The 12,831-nt window shown below is 37.3% G+C and overlaps 1 protein-coding gene across 5 annotated transcripts in view; it reads right to left on the bottom strand.

The window, feature by feature from the left end:
• Nucleotides 1-12,831, bottom strand: part of FREM1 (FRAS1 related extracellular matrix 1) — a 171,123-nt gene that overhangs the window by 73,817 nt on the left and 84,475 nt on the right. For all 5 annotated transcript variants that reach the window (XM_043891226.1, XM_043891227.1, XM_043891229.1 and 2 more), the window contains 3 exons: nt 10,892-11,144; nt 4,583-4,777; nt 3,332-3,517 (listed from right to left, as the gene is read on the bottom strand). In XM_043891226.1, the coding sequence (XP_043747161.1) occupies nt 3,332-3,517; nt 4,583-4,777; nt 10,892-11,144 (634 nt within the window). The remainder of the gene's footprint in view (nt 1-3,331; nt 3,518-4,582; nt 4,778-10,891; nt 11,145-12,831) is intronic.

The following is a 12,831-nucleotide window of genomic DNA, read 5'->3' as shown; positions in this document are numbered from 1 at the left end:
GCTGATGGGCATCTAGGTTGCTTCCATGTCCTGGCTATTATAAACAGTGCTGCGATGAACATTGGGGTGCACGTGTCTCTTTCAGTTCTGGTTTCCTCGGTGTGATGCCCAGGAGTGGGATTGCTGGGTCATATGCCAGTTCTATTTCCAGTTTTTTAAGAAATCTCCACACTGTTCTCCATAGCGGCTGTACTAGTTTGCATTCCCACCAACAGTGTAAGAGGGTTCCCTTTTCTCCACACCCTCTCCAGCATTTATTGCTTGTAGACTTTTGGATAGCAGCCATCCTGACTGGCGTGTAATGGTACCTCATTGTGGTTTTGATTTGCATTTCTCTGATAATGAGTGATGTTGAGCATCTTTTCATGTGTTTGTTAGCCATCTGTATGTCTTCTTTGGAGAAATGTCTGTTTAGTTCTTGGGCCCATTTTTTGATTGGGTCATTTATTTTTCTGGAATTGAGCTTCAAGAGTTGCTTGTATATTTTTGAGATTAATCCTTTGTCTGTTTCTTCATTTGCTATTATTTTCTCCCAATCTGAGGGCTGTCTTTTCACCTTACTTATAGTTTCCTTTGTTGTGCAAAAGCTTTTAAGTTTCATTAGGTCCCATTTGTTTAGTTTTGCTTTTATTTCCAATATTCTAGGAGGTGGGTCATAGAGGATCTTGCTGTGATTTATGTCGGAGAGTGTTTTGCCTATGTTCTTCTCTAGGAGTTTTATAGTTTCTGGTCTTACATTTAGATCTTTAATCCATTTTGAGTTTATTTTTGTGTATGGTGTTAGAAAGTGTTCTAGTTTCATTCTTTTACAAGTAGTTGACCAGCTTTCCCAGCACCACTTGTTAAAGAGGCCAACACCACTTCTTAAAGAATGCTTTGCCCATTGTATTCTCTTGGTTCCTTCATTAAAAATTAATTGACCATATATGTATGGCTTTATTTCTGGGCTCTCTATTCTGTTATGTTGATCCATGTGCTTGTTATTTTTTTTTCTGCTTTGATTATGATGGCTTTGCAATAATAGTTTGAAATTAGCAGGTATGATACTTCCAACTTTGCTCTTTTTTCTCAAGATTTCTTTGGCTATCTGAAGTCTTTTGCGGTTCCATACAAATGTTAGGATTATCTGTTCTATTTCTATAAGAAAAAAAAGTCATTGGAATTTTGATAGGGATTGCACTGAATCTACAGATAGCTTTGGGCAGTAAGGACATTTTAACTATATTAGCACTTTCAACCCATGAACATGGGATGTCTTTCCATTTGTTTGTGTCCTCTTCAATTTCTTTCATCAAGACACTAATTTTATGTCTTACAGTTGGTATATAAATTTTTCACTACCTTGGTTAAAATTACTCCTATATATTTTACTGTTTTTTATGCTATTATAAATGAGATTGCTTTCTCTGTTTCTTCTTCAGAAAGTTTATTGTCCATGTACAGGAATACAACTGAGTTTTGTATGTTGATTTTGTACCATGAAACTACTGAATCTGTTCATTAGTTCTAATGGTTTTTGGTGAAGTCATTAAGAATTTCCATATATAATATCACATCATCTGCAAATAGAAACATTTTACTTCTTCCTTTCTGATTTGAATACCCTTTATTTCCATCTCTGGCTATGATTTTCAGTACTACATTGAATAGGGGTGATGCAGGTGGGAATTTTTGTCTTGTTCCTGATCCTAGAGGGAAATTTTTCAAACTTTCACTGTTAAGTCTAGCTACAAGTTTGCCAATTTCCTTTACCTTTTAAAAATATCAACTCAGTTTCATTAACCTTCCCCATTGTTTATCTGTTCTTTGTTTGTTTCTCCTCTGGTCTTTATTATATCCTTCCTTCTGCTAAATATGGGCCTAATTTGTTCTTGCTTTTCTAATTATAGGTTATTTACTTTTTTAATGCAGCACTTATCATTATAAAACTTTCCTCAGCACTGCTTTTGCTGCATTCCATGTATTTTGCTGTATTGTATTTCTATTTTTATTTAAGATTTTTAAATTTCTTTCTTATATTTAGTCTTTGATCCATTGGTTATTCAGGAATGTGTTAATTTTCACATATTTGGGAACTTTCTAGTTAACTCTAGTTATTGACTTTAACTTCATGCCATTGTGGTTAAAAAAAAAGATACTTGGTACAATTTCAATCTTTTTAAATTGTTAAGACTTGCTTAGTGACTCATTCGTTATATGATCTATCCCAGAGACTGTTTCCTATGCATTTGAGAAGGATGTGCATTTTACTTTTGTTGAATGGAATATATGTATATCTGTTGGGTTCATTTGGTCTAATATATAGTTCAAGTCTAATGTTTTCTTACTGATTTTCCATCCGAATGATTCATCCACTGTTGAAAATGGGACACTGAAGTCCCTACAATTATTGTATTATTGAGTATTACCCTCTTCAGTTCTTCTAGTATTTGCTTAATATATTTAAGTGTTCCAATATTGTATGCATATACATTTACCACTATTATATCCTCTCAATGAATTAATACTTTATCATTATATAATGACCTTTTTGTGTCTTGTTATAGGTTTGACTTAAAAGACTATTTTGTCTAGTTTATGTATATCTACCGTTGCTCTCTTTCGGTTTCCATTTGCAAGGAATATCTTTTACCATCCTAACATTTTAAGCCTGTGTCTGTCCTTGAAGCTGAAGTGAGTTCCCTATAGGCAGCATTTAGAGGTGTCTTGTTTTTCCTATTCATTATACTAACACAACTAATTGTAAACCCAGCTACTCTCGTATTTAAAATGGATATGCCCCAAAAGATGCTTACAGAATAATTTACTTCTGAAGTGTTGCTTTTGAATGATTTTGGTTTTGGCGTTTGTTTTTGCTTTGGTTGTTTTCTTTTCAACTGAAACACCAGAGCTATTCAAGTTTCCAAGACACACTTTGTTTTTAAAATTAATGTCATTACCTTCAGTATTTCCATGATATATTTCCTACTCTTTTCTGCCTGTATCTTTTAAAAGTGAGAATAAGACTGTGAGTTCCATCAGATTTATTCTATCACAGTATTCTGTGTTGCTATGAGGGCCTTTTAAAATGTTATTTCTTCAATATTTATCCTTAAATTTTCCATAAGTGTAATTTCCATTTATTTTGAAGTAAACTCCCATACATGGGAAATTTTAAATGAAAAATTAGAATGAAAAACAATAGTATTTGAAAGTATCAGTGATAATAATAATTCCTCAAGTGTAGTACTTTGAACATTGTTTAAGTCCTAACCCAGTTATTACACATAACCTAATCAATGAGAGTCTCAAACAAAGGCTGATTATTGCTGGACATGAAACCATGACTTACCTATGCTGATGCCCATATTGCTCTTTTCAAAACCTGCAGAAGGGAGTGTGTTTTCAAGGTAGCCAAACTGGGGAGGAGAAACCAAAACAAACTCCAAGTCATCTGCTGCAGTGTCAGGGTCAGCGGCAGACAAATGGTTAACGGTAAGGGCTGCTGAGAAACCCTCATCTACAACGAATATGGTACCTGCATACAAATAATAACACAATTATGACTTACTGTGAAATCCTCTAATCAGAATAGTGAGGACAAAAGGGAGTGATTGAAATTCCAATTCAGAGATGCCTCCTATAAGCAAATGTACTTCCATGGGAGATGTTCATTTCCTTTGGCATAATTCTCCTTATGGTGAAAATATTCAGGGGTAATGGGTGGAATTTAATTTGACTTATGGAATTATATTTTTTCTTGTCTAAGAAAGCCAGACTATTATGGAAAGATAGAAGAAATACTAAATGCTCCAGTACAGCCCTTTAGTCATTCTCAAGGAACTCTGATTTCCCATGTGTCTCTATAGAAGTGACAAATGAAAATAAGAATTGCCAAAATGTTTTAATGATAAGCCACTGAATGTGGTTTATATACTATTCAAGATCAGTTGTTACCTCTGTTTGTCAGAGCGTTAATTGCCTGAGAACTATTATGAATTGCTCATAACGAGCATTTTTTTTCATGCCGTAGTGCTTAATTATTCTGCAGGGATAATGCTTCCTTTCCAGAACACTGCTTGGGAGACAGTTTGCAAATTACAATAACATTCATACATATGCTTGCATTTCTTTTCTGAGAGTCAGAACATATACATAGTGCCTACAAAGAGATGATTTCCTAAAAAGCAAACAAGGTTAAATATATATAAATAGTCCCACTGGTATACTCATTCTATTCTAACAGAAATTATTATGGATAAAATAAATTACTGTCTCTACCAGGTAAATGATACTTTCCCATGTGAAATAAAACCAGAATATCTAAGTAGTACAATGTTGTCTTCATTTTAAAACACACACAGACACACACACACAAACACATTTGCATTCTCTCTCCATATGGATTTATCTAAATTTTTAAACAAGTTATTTCTTTTGCCCTGTAATCTTTCACAGATCTGAGGTTTCCACAAATCTGTATTGAGACAATTATTAGAGGCAATTTTGTATGGTGGTTTTCTATTTTGACTCTAATAAAGGGCATTATTTCACAGGACCACTAGGTGAGATAACAGAAGCTTAAGAGAAAAAACATGGCCACCTATTGCAATTGAAGGTGGTTGGTTGTCCACTGGATACACTGTGATGTTGAGATCATACACTGGAAAGGACTCATGAAGAGGAACAGATGGATGAGGTCCATTGTAACAGCAGCCATTCACAAAAGGACCAGCTTCTCTGTCCGAAACCACCAATGTAATGGTGTCGAAACAAGGCATCAGGCCAATCTCACCACCTGGAAGACACAACTACAGCTGAAAGATGACTTTTAAAAAATGCAGAATACCAAGATGAAATTGCCTTAGACTTCCTCTACAAGTATAGAAAGGAACTTACGTGGTTAAAATGTGAAACTCAATTTTATTACTACGAAATTAAATAGAGTCATGAAAATAATGCAGAAATGCTTGCCCATCTGTTGCCTCTGGTGAAAGCCCTGCCAGCCATCTATCACCATATGGAGGGGCAAAACAGGGCTAACAAGGGCCTGACAGTTCACAAATGAACAAGGGAGACACAGAGCTGGACTCGGGATGGCTTCCCTCTTCTCCCATAATTATTAGTGTTAGGACCAACCGCAGGGAAAACAGAAGGCACCCTGTCCCTCTGGTAATTGTCCTCCCATCTGCATTAACCACCTTAATTGAACAACCACTCACTGCAGAAGAAGCTGGATAGGTGAAATACAAAGATAACCCACATCTTTGTCATTTGTTTCAGTATTTTCCTCATTACGTATAGTCAAGATGTTAGCAAAATAGCAACAGCACCTGGATAAGAAGAGACCCTAATTTTCATCTTCTTTTTACTCTTGAGAGCTTCCATCTATGGGATTCAAAATGGTCCCAACTTAAGTTGTGAGAGGAAGGAGGAAAAAAATATCAGGACTAGATACTTTATCAGTAAATAGGACAATCTATTCTTAGATTACTAATGAACAGCACAGAAGTAGGAAGGAGTGCTTACTATCCAGGGGGCAGAAAAGTTCTGTAGATGTGCTTTTGATAATTCTCATACATTACTCTAAAAGTGCCAAGAGGAAAGCAATTATGTTTGAAGTTTCAATGAGACTAGGGCACAAAAGATCAGGAGCAACATCTCTTTTCACAAGACACATTGGTCAAATCTACAGAGCATTGTACTTGGAATTATTACACCTGTTTTAAAAAATGACATGGAACTTAAAAAGGAACAAAACTGGGTCACCTGTACAGATGTAGATGAACCTAGAGTCTGTCATACAAAGTGAAGTAAGTCACAAAGAAAAAAAAACAAATATTAATGCATATATCTCCCATGTAAGTAAGGTCATACTAAAAATCTTGCATGCCAGGCTTCAGCATTACATGAACCAAGAACTTCCAGACATCCAAGCTGGGTTTAGAAAAGGAAGAGGAACCAGAAATCAAATTGTCAACATTCAAACTGGATCATAGAGAAAGCAAGGGAATTCCAGAAAAACATCTACCTCTGTTTCATTGACTACGCCAAAGCCTTTGACTGTGTGGATCATAACAAACTGTGGAAAGCTCTTAAAGAGATGGGAGTACCAGACCATCTTACCTGTCTCCTGAGAAACCTGTATGCAGGTCAAAAAGAAAGTTAGAACTCTGTATGAAAAACTGAGTGGTTCAGGATTGAGAAAGCAGTACAACAGGGCTGTCTGCTGTCACCCTGTTTGTTTAACCTATATGCTGAGCACATCATAAGAAATTCCAGGCTGATTGAGTTATATGCTGGAACCAAGATAGGTAGGAGAAACATCAACAAACTCAGATATACAAATGATACCACTCTAATGGCAGAAAGCAAAGAGGAAGTAAAGAGCCTTTTGATGAGGGTAATCAAGAACCTTTTGATGAGATCAAACCAGTCAATCTTAAGGGAAATCAACCCTGAATACTCATTGAATTTTGCTGAAGCTGAAGCTCCAATATTTTGGTCACCTGACATGAACAGCTGACTCACTGGAAAAGTCCCTGATGCTGGGAAACACTGAGGGCAGAAGAAGAGGGAGTTAGAGGATAAGCTGGCTGCATGACATCACCGATGCAACAGACATGAACTTAGGCAAACTTCAGGAGATGGTGAGGGACAGGGAGGCCTGGCATGCTGCAGTCCATGGAGTTGCAAAGAGCCAGACATGACTGGGCAATTGAACAACACCACTAATGCATATATAGGGAATCTTAAAAAATGGTACTTATGAACCTGTTTGCAGGGCAGGAAAAGAAATGCAGATGTACAGAACAGACTTGTGGACACAGAAGGGGAAAGAGAGGGTGGGACCAATTGAGAATGTAGCATTGACATACAAACACTACATGTGTAAAACAGGTAGCTAGTAGGAAGCTTCTGGAGGGCATAGAGATCCCAGCTTGGTGCTCTGCGATGAGCTAGGAGGGTGGGATGGGGTCTGGGGTGGGAGGGAAGCTCAAGAGGGAGGGGATTTAAGTATACATATAGCTGATTCACTTCACTGTACAGCAGAGATTAACAAACACTATAAAGCAATTATACTCCAATAAAAAAATGGCAGACAAGGAAATATTCAAGATGATATTATTGAGTAACCATATGACTAAAGAATGAGAAGACTGGGCTTATTTTTTTTTAAAGAATAAAGTTGAGACATTAAAATTAAAAAATCAGCCTCCTACTTTAGGAAAAGTGGGGGAAGACACCACTCATCTATGCATATTTATAAAAAAAGTTAATTGGCATAAAGCTTTTTTATTCAATACTCACTTGATAAATACTTATTTAATGCTTGTTGTGTGAAAATTAGTGTTCTGCGTGCTCCAGAGGAGGGAAAGACTGACATGTTGAAAATGTCAAGACAGTTCAAAAAAATATCAAATGTTCAAAGACCTACTATATGTCAGGAGGGGACACAGTCTAATGGGAGGGAAAGAAATGCAATCCGGTTAAAATATCACAGATGTGTGTATATATTAAGTGGAACCATATAAAATTGCTACTCTTAGCCATTTTTAACCTATTAAATGGAATATTCATCTATCTCAGCCTGATTATTATGCATTAGGTGCTGAGGGTGAAGGAGGATGAGAACATAGGCTGATGATGGCATGGGAACAGAATGCACATGCCAGGGAAAGTCAGAGAAATCTTTTCAGATGGCCTTGCTCACTTTGTACTGAACATTAACTAATGAGTGGTTTATAAGGCAGATAAGGCAGAGAACTGGGAGATGGGAGAGAAGATGTGTAGGAAGAGGGAGTGGGGAAGAGAAATGGAAAAATAATTCTAGGAAATGAAAACAGGTGACTCAGCAGTAAAGAATGTACCTGCAATGCATTGAGGAGATGTAGGTTCAATCCCTAGCCAGGAAGATCCCCTAGAGAACCAAAAAACTGAATATAGTACATTCAGTAACTGTAATTTCAATATTAGAAAAGCATGTGAGACATTCGTAGAAAGAGCTGGAAAAGTTGGCTGAGTGTTAAGCCACAAAAAAACAGCTACAACATGGGTCGAAGAATTCTTTACCTTGAAATGAGATACAGTCTAAAGATACAATTTATATTGAAAACAGTTAACTGGACTGCTATTTATTAAATAATTTTTGAATGGCCTCGTATTTAATGTTTGGAGAATAGCAAATTAGTAATAATTTTATATCATAAAATATTATTCAATGATTAAAACATGGTTACAATAATTTTGTAATAATATTTAAAGGAACTGCAGATACAACATGATTGCAACTATATTAAAAATTATAATTAGAAAAAGGAAAAGAAAACATTGTAATACTGAAATGTTAACAGTGATTATCTTTCAGAGGTAAATAAGTTGATTTTTCAAAATTTTATCATAATTTTCTAAGCTTTCTGTAATGAGTATATATTATTTTCATAATCACAAAAATAAATAAATAAACAAACAAAATAATGGTGATACAATTGATATCAGGTTTCCCTGGTGACTCACCAGTAGAGCATTCACCTGCAATGCAGGAGATGCAGGTTCAATCCCTAGCCAGGAAGATCCAGAGTAGGAAGGGCAACCCACTCCAGTGTTCTTGCCTGGAGAATCCCATGGACAAGAGGAGCATGGCAGGCTACAGTCCACGGGATTGCAAAAGAGTTGGACACAACTAAGCAACTAAAGCTACAACAACAATTGTTCTTTGGTAATCTTGACAACCAATGTATGAAGGTTAGCACAGGGCCACTGAAATTTTAGCTCCTATTCTGAGTTTCTCTTTACTCATTCTAAACAGCGCTAATCACTACCGAGTAACTGAGTGAACATTACAAGCAAAAGTATCATTCAAATAAAATATTTTTTGAATACAGTATTTCTGTTATTTATTAACATAACAAAAATGTCTATCTGAAAGAATTTGTACCAGTGTCCTACTAGGTCTTTGAAGGAAAAAAAAAAATGTGTTAACACTCCCTTGTATGGCCGTCACACTAAACGAGAGTTATATGTATGTCTACTTGTTGTTTAGTACCTGGAACAAGGCACAGGCTTAAAGAGAAGACAGTTTCATCTCACCCATAATGTATCTATGCCAAATGAGCCTTTCAAAGATGTTAAAATTATGTAACAAACCATAATATTGGTCTCTAGATCACTTTTCTGATAGTCTGGGCAAATCAAAAAGAAGCACCTATTTGTGAACTCTGACATTGAGAGACATTGAGTAAGTGGACTATACTTCTCAGGACAAGGAAAGAGCCAACAAAACCTTTTCCAAGTCACGTACAGATGTGAGAGTTGGACCACAAAAAAGGCTGAGCATGGAAGAATTGATGCTTTCCAACCATGGTGCTGGAGAAGGCTCTTGAGAGTCCCTTAGACAGCAAGGAGATCAACTAGTCGATCCTAAAGGAAATCAACCCTGAATATTCACTGGAAGGACTGATGCTGAAGCTCCAATACTTTGGCCACCTGATGCAAAGAGCCAACTTATTGGAAAAGACCCTGATGCTGGGAAAGATTGAAGGCAGGAGGAGAAGGCGACGACAGAGGATGAGATGGTTGGATGGTATCACCAACTCAATGGACAGGAATTAGTGCAAACTATGGGAGAAAGTGAAGGATACAGAAGCCTGGCATACTGCAGTTGATGGGGTCGCAAAGAGTCAGACATGACTTACCAATTGAACAACAATAACAGAGACTTAACAGAGCGAGGATAAAGAGATATTATTTCAAGAAAAAAGATGTCTAGTGGAGTGATTAAAGTATGCCATACTAATTGGCCTTGAGGCAACTGATATCCTAATAAATTGTCTTTTTCCAAAGTACATTTAAAAATATTATTTCAAAATGTTTTCCCCCATGTCCAAATTAAACTTGAGCTATCTCAGTTCCCCTCCTTGAATTCCCTCCCACATCACTGCTTGTATTCTCTTTCTCTGCCTTTTCAAATAAAAAGATTTGAGTTCTGATACCTCTTCTTTCCTGTACCACTCACCTGGCCTGGCACACTCAGTCATAATTCCCCCTGGAATCTAGGTTAGTGAGGCATACAGATGAGTAAACATGAAACAGTAATGGAGTGTGATAAAAGTTAGTTAGAGGAAGTCCATGGCATTATTACTGAGGAAATGCCCCCAACCCAGAAATCAGCTGTGGCAGGGGTAGTGATGTCATGAAGGACAGAGGTGTTACTATCATCTTTCCATGGGAATGGGGTTCATCTTCAGGTCTGGATTATACTCCTTTGAGCATACTATGCCTACTACTGTGATTTATAGATTTCAGATGTTGACAACATTTTTTATATGAATATTTTACATAAGGAACAAATGCCACCTAAATAGCAATATAATGCAATGCCAGAAATGTAACTACAATGCTAACAAGCATTTACTGTATTTCCAATCTGTGTTCACAACTGTCAGGTGCTGTGGGCAAGTTACGCAAAGCATAAAACATCATCTTTGCTCCTCAAGAACTCAAAGGGCAAACCAGTTACTTCTTAGGAACTAGCTGATAATCAGAAAACTTCTCAAGTTAATAATATAATTGCCTTAGGGAGCCTACTTCAGGCATTTTTGGTATGATATATGGAACCAAAGTGGGATGGCCAAATAGCCTTCTTCAAATTGACCAAAATAGGGATGGGGAGGAGCCAGAGTGAATTGAAAGTCTGTGTGGAAGCATGAGGAACATAGCAGCAATAACATTTGCTCTTTCTGTGAAATTCACTGTATTACTGAGAGATCTAAAAACACTGCTGAATATGGTGATCATATTTGAAAAATAGGATTGAGACTGAGATTATCAGAGCCCACAGCAAGACGTGAGCTAAGACTCTGTAATGCTATCGCATCCCCGCGCCCAGACTCATCACAATGCTGTCACCTACCTGTGTGTTTGTACGTCACAGCCCCTGCGACAACATCTTCCTGAGAGAATTGATGAACTGTGACCCCAGCTCGCCTCACAGTCCCATGCTGAGGTTCTCCAACAATCACGAACATCAGCTTCAAATCATCGCTGTCCACATCAGTAGCAAAAATGTATTCAGAAGTGATGACCACCTCTTCACCCTCGGAGCAACGCATCATGGGAATGAGGTCCGCCTTTAGCACTGGTAGCTCATCATTTACAGGGAACACCTAAGCAGGGGGGGAAAATGCATGTTTTCGAGAAAAAGAAAGCAATGACAAACTGTCCAACTGGTAACTCATTGCTCATAATTGGAATGACAGACTTTTTCAGTCTTCCAGACACGCAAAACAATAGCTATGGAATTTGGCCAAGCAGTTTGTATCTTTTAACTTTCCCCATACGAACCATCTTGGAAGAAATGACCCATATGAGAGACAGTTAAGGTAGGAATGGGGGAGTATGGTTATGATTTGGGACCCAAAGCTCTCATTTGTTTCTAGACAGACAAAATGTAATATAAAGCGTCTGTCACCTAAGCCCCTATCCTCCTTCGTCCAATCCATGCATATTCTGGAGGAAACCTAGTCCTTGTGGTCTGAGCATTTACATTTACCACATCAAAGTTATTTATATTTCAAATTACTTGGTGATTACAAAACTCTCCTCCCCTTTCAACTTCCTGCCACCCAGGAAGTTTCTCTGGACATATAATAAGTAGCAGCTGCATTTCAAACATTTTGAGTTAAATTCTGAAGCTCCCTAACTGTTAAATCAGTGCTAGTTTTCAACGTGGTAATACATTTTTCTCTCACTGTCATTAAAATAAAACTCTTAAGGAGAAAGGAAAGAAAAGCAACATGAGATTGCAGTGACTATCCATAATGTTAAAAGATTTTGTATAAATTTGAAAAAGTATGTTTTCTAAATAGGAATAAAGGACAGTCCTCCTCTGAGTTCACAACCACAACTTGGTGTGTGATGCACATTTATTTATGAAGTGTGGCCTGTGAATACCCTCAACCCTGTATTTCCTTCCCTGACACTTCAACCAATATGATCTTTTTAAAAAAAATATTATTTTTTATTTCGGCTATGCTGGGTCTTTGCTGCAGCACATGGGCTTCAGGAGTTGCAGCGTGAGAGCTTAGTTGCCCCATTGCATGTGGGATCTTTTCACTCTTGTCTTTCACTTTTATCAAAAGGCTCTTTAGTTCTTCACTTTCTGCCATAAGGGTGGTGTCATTTGCATATCTGAGGTTATTGATACTTCTCCAGCAATCTTCTTTCCAGCTTGTGTTTCATCCAGCCCAGCATTTCACATGATGTACTCTGCATATAAGTTAAGTTTCACATGATGTACTCTGCATTAAAGTTAAATAAGCAGGGTGACAATATACAACCTTGACGTACTTTTTTCCCAGTTTGGAACCAGTCCGTTTTTCCATGTCCGGTTTTAACTATTGCTTCCTGACCTGCATATAGATTTCTCAGGAGGCAGGTAAGGTGGTCTATTATTCCCGTCTCTTTAAGAATTTTCCACAGTGTGTTGTGATCCACACAGTCAAAGACTTTGGCATAGTCAATAAAGCCAAAAGGAACAGACCAACTAAATGGCTATCCAAAGGTGGCATACAGGTATTGTATATGAGAATCTGGCAGATCATGGAGGACTTCTCCGAGAGCCATTAGGTCCCAACTTTTTCGGACTAGAGATATGATGTTATTCATTTCTATATGCCCAGGCTGAGCACAGTGCCTATGATATATAGCTTATTCAATGACTTTCTTCTGCTGACACACAGTAAGGAAGGAAGACAGGAAAAGAAGCATAGTCCAAGTTCAAAGTAAGAAAATCTGAGTTGATGGGTGAATCACAAGACAAAGCTAGAGTGAAAACATTTTTAAGTTCAGAGG

This window comes from Cervus elaphus, chromosome 29 (assembly GCF_910594005.1).
Source record: "Cervus elaphus chromosome 29, mCerEla1.1, whole genome shotgun sequence".
NCBI classification, from domain to species: domain Eukaryota; kingdom Metazoa; phylum Chordata; class Mammalia; order Artiodactyla; family Cervidae; genus Cervus; species Cervus elaphus.
The sequence above is the reverse complement of the archived record's forward strand: the minus strand, read 5'-3'. Positions and strand labels throughout refer to the sequence as shown.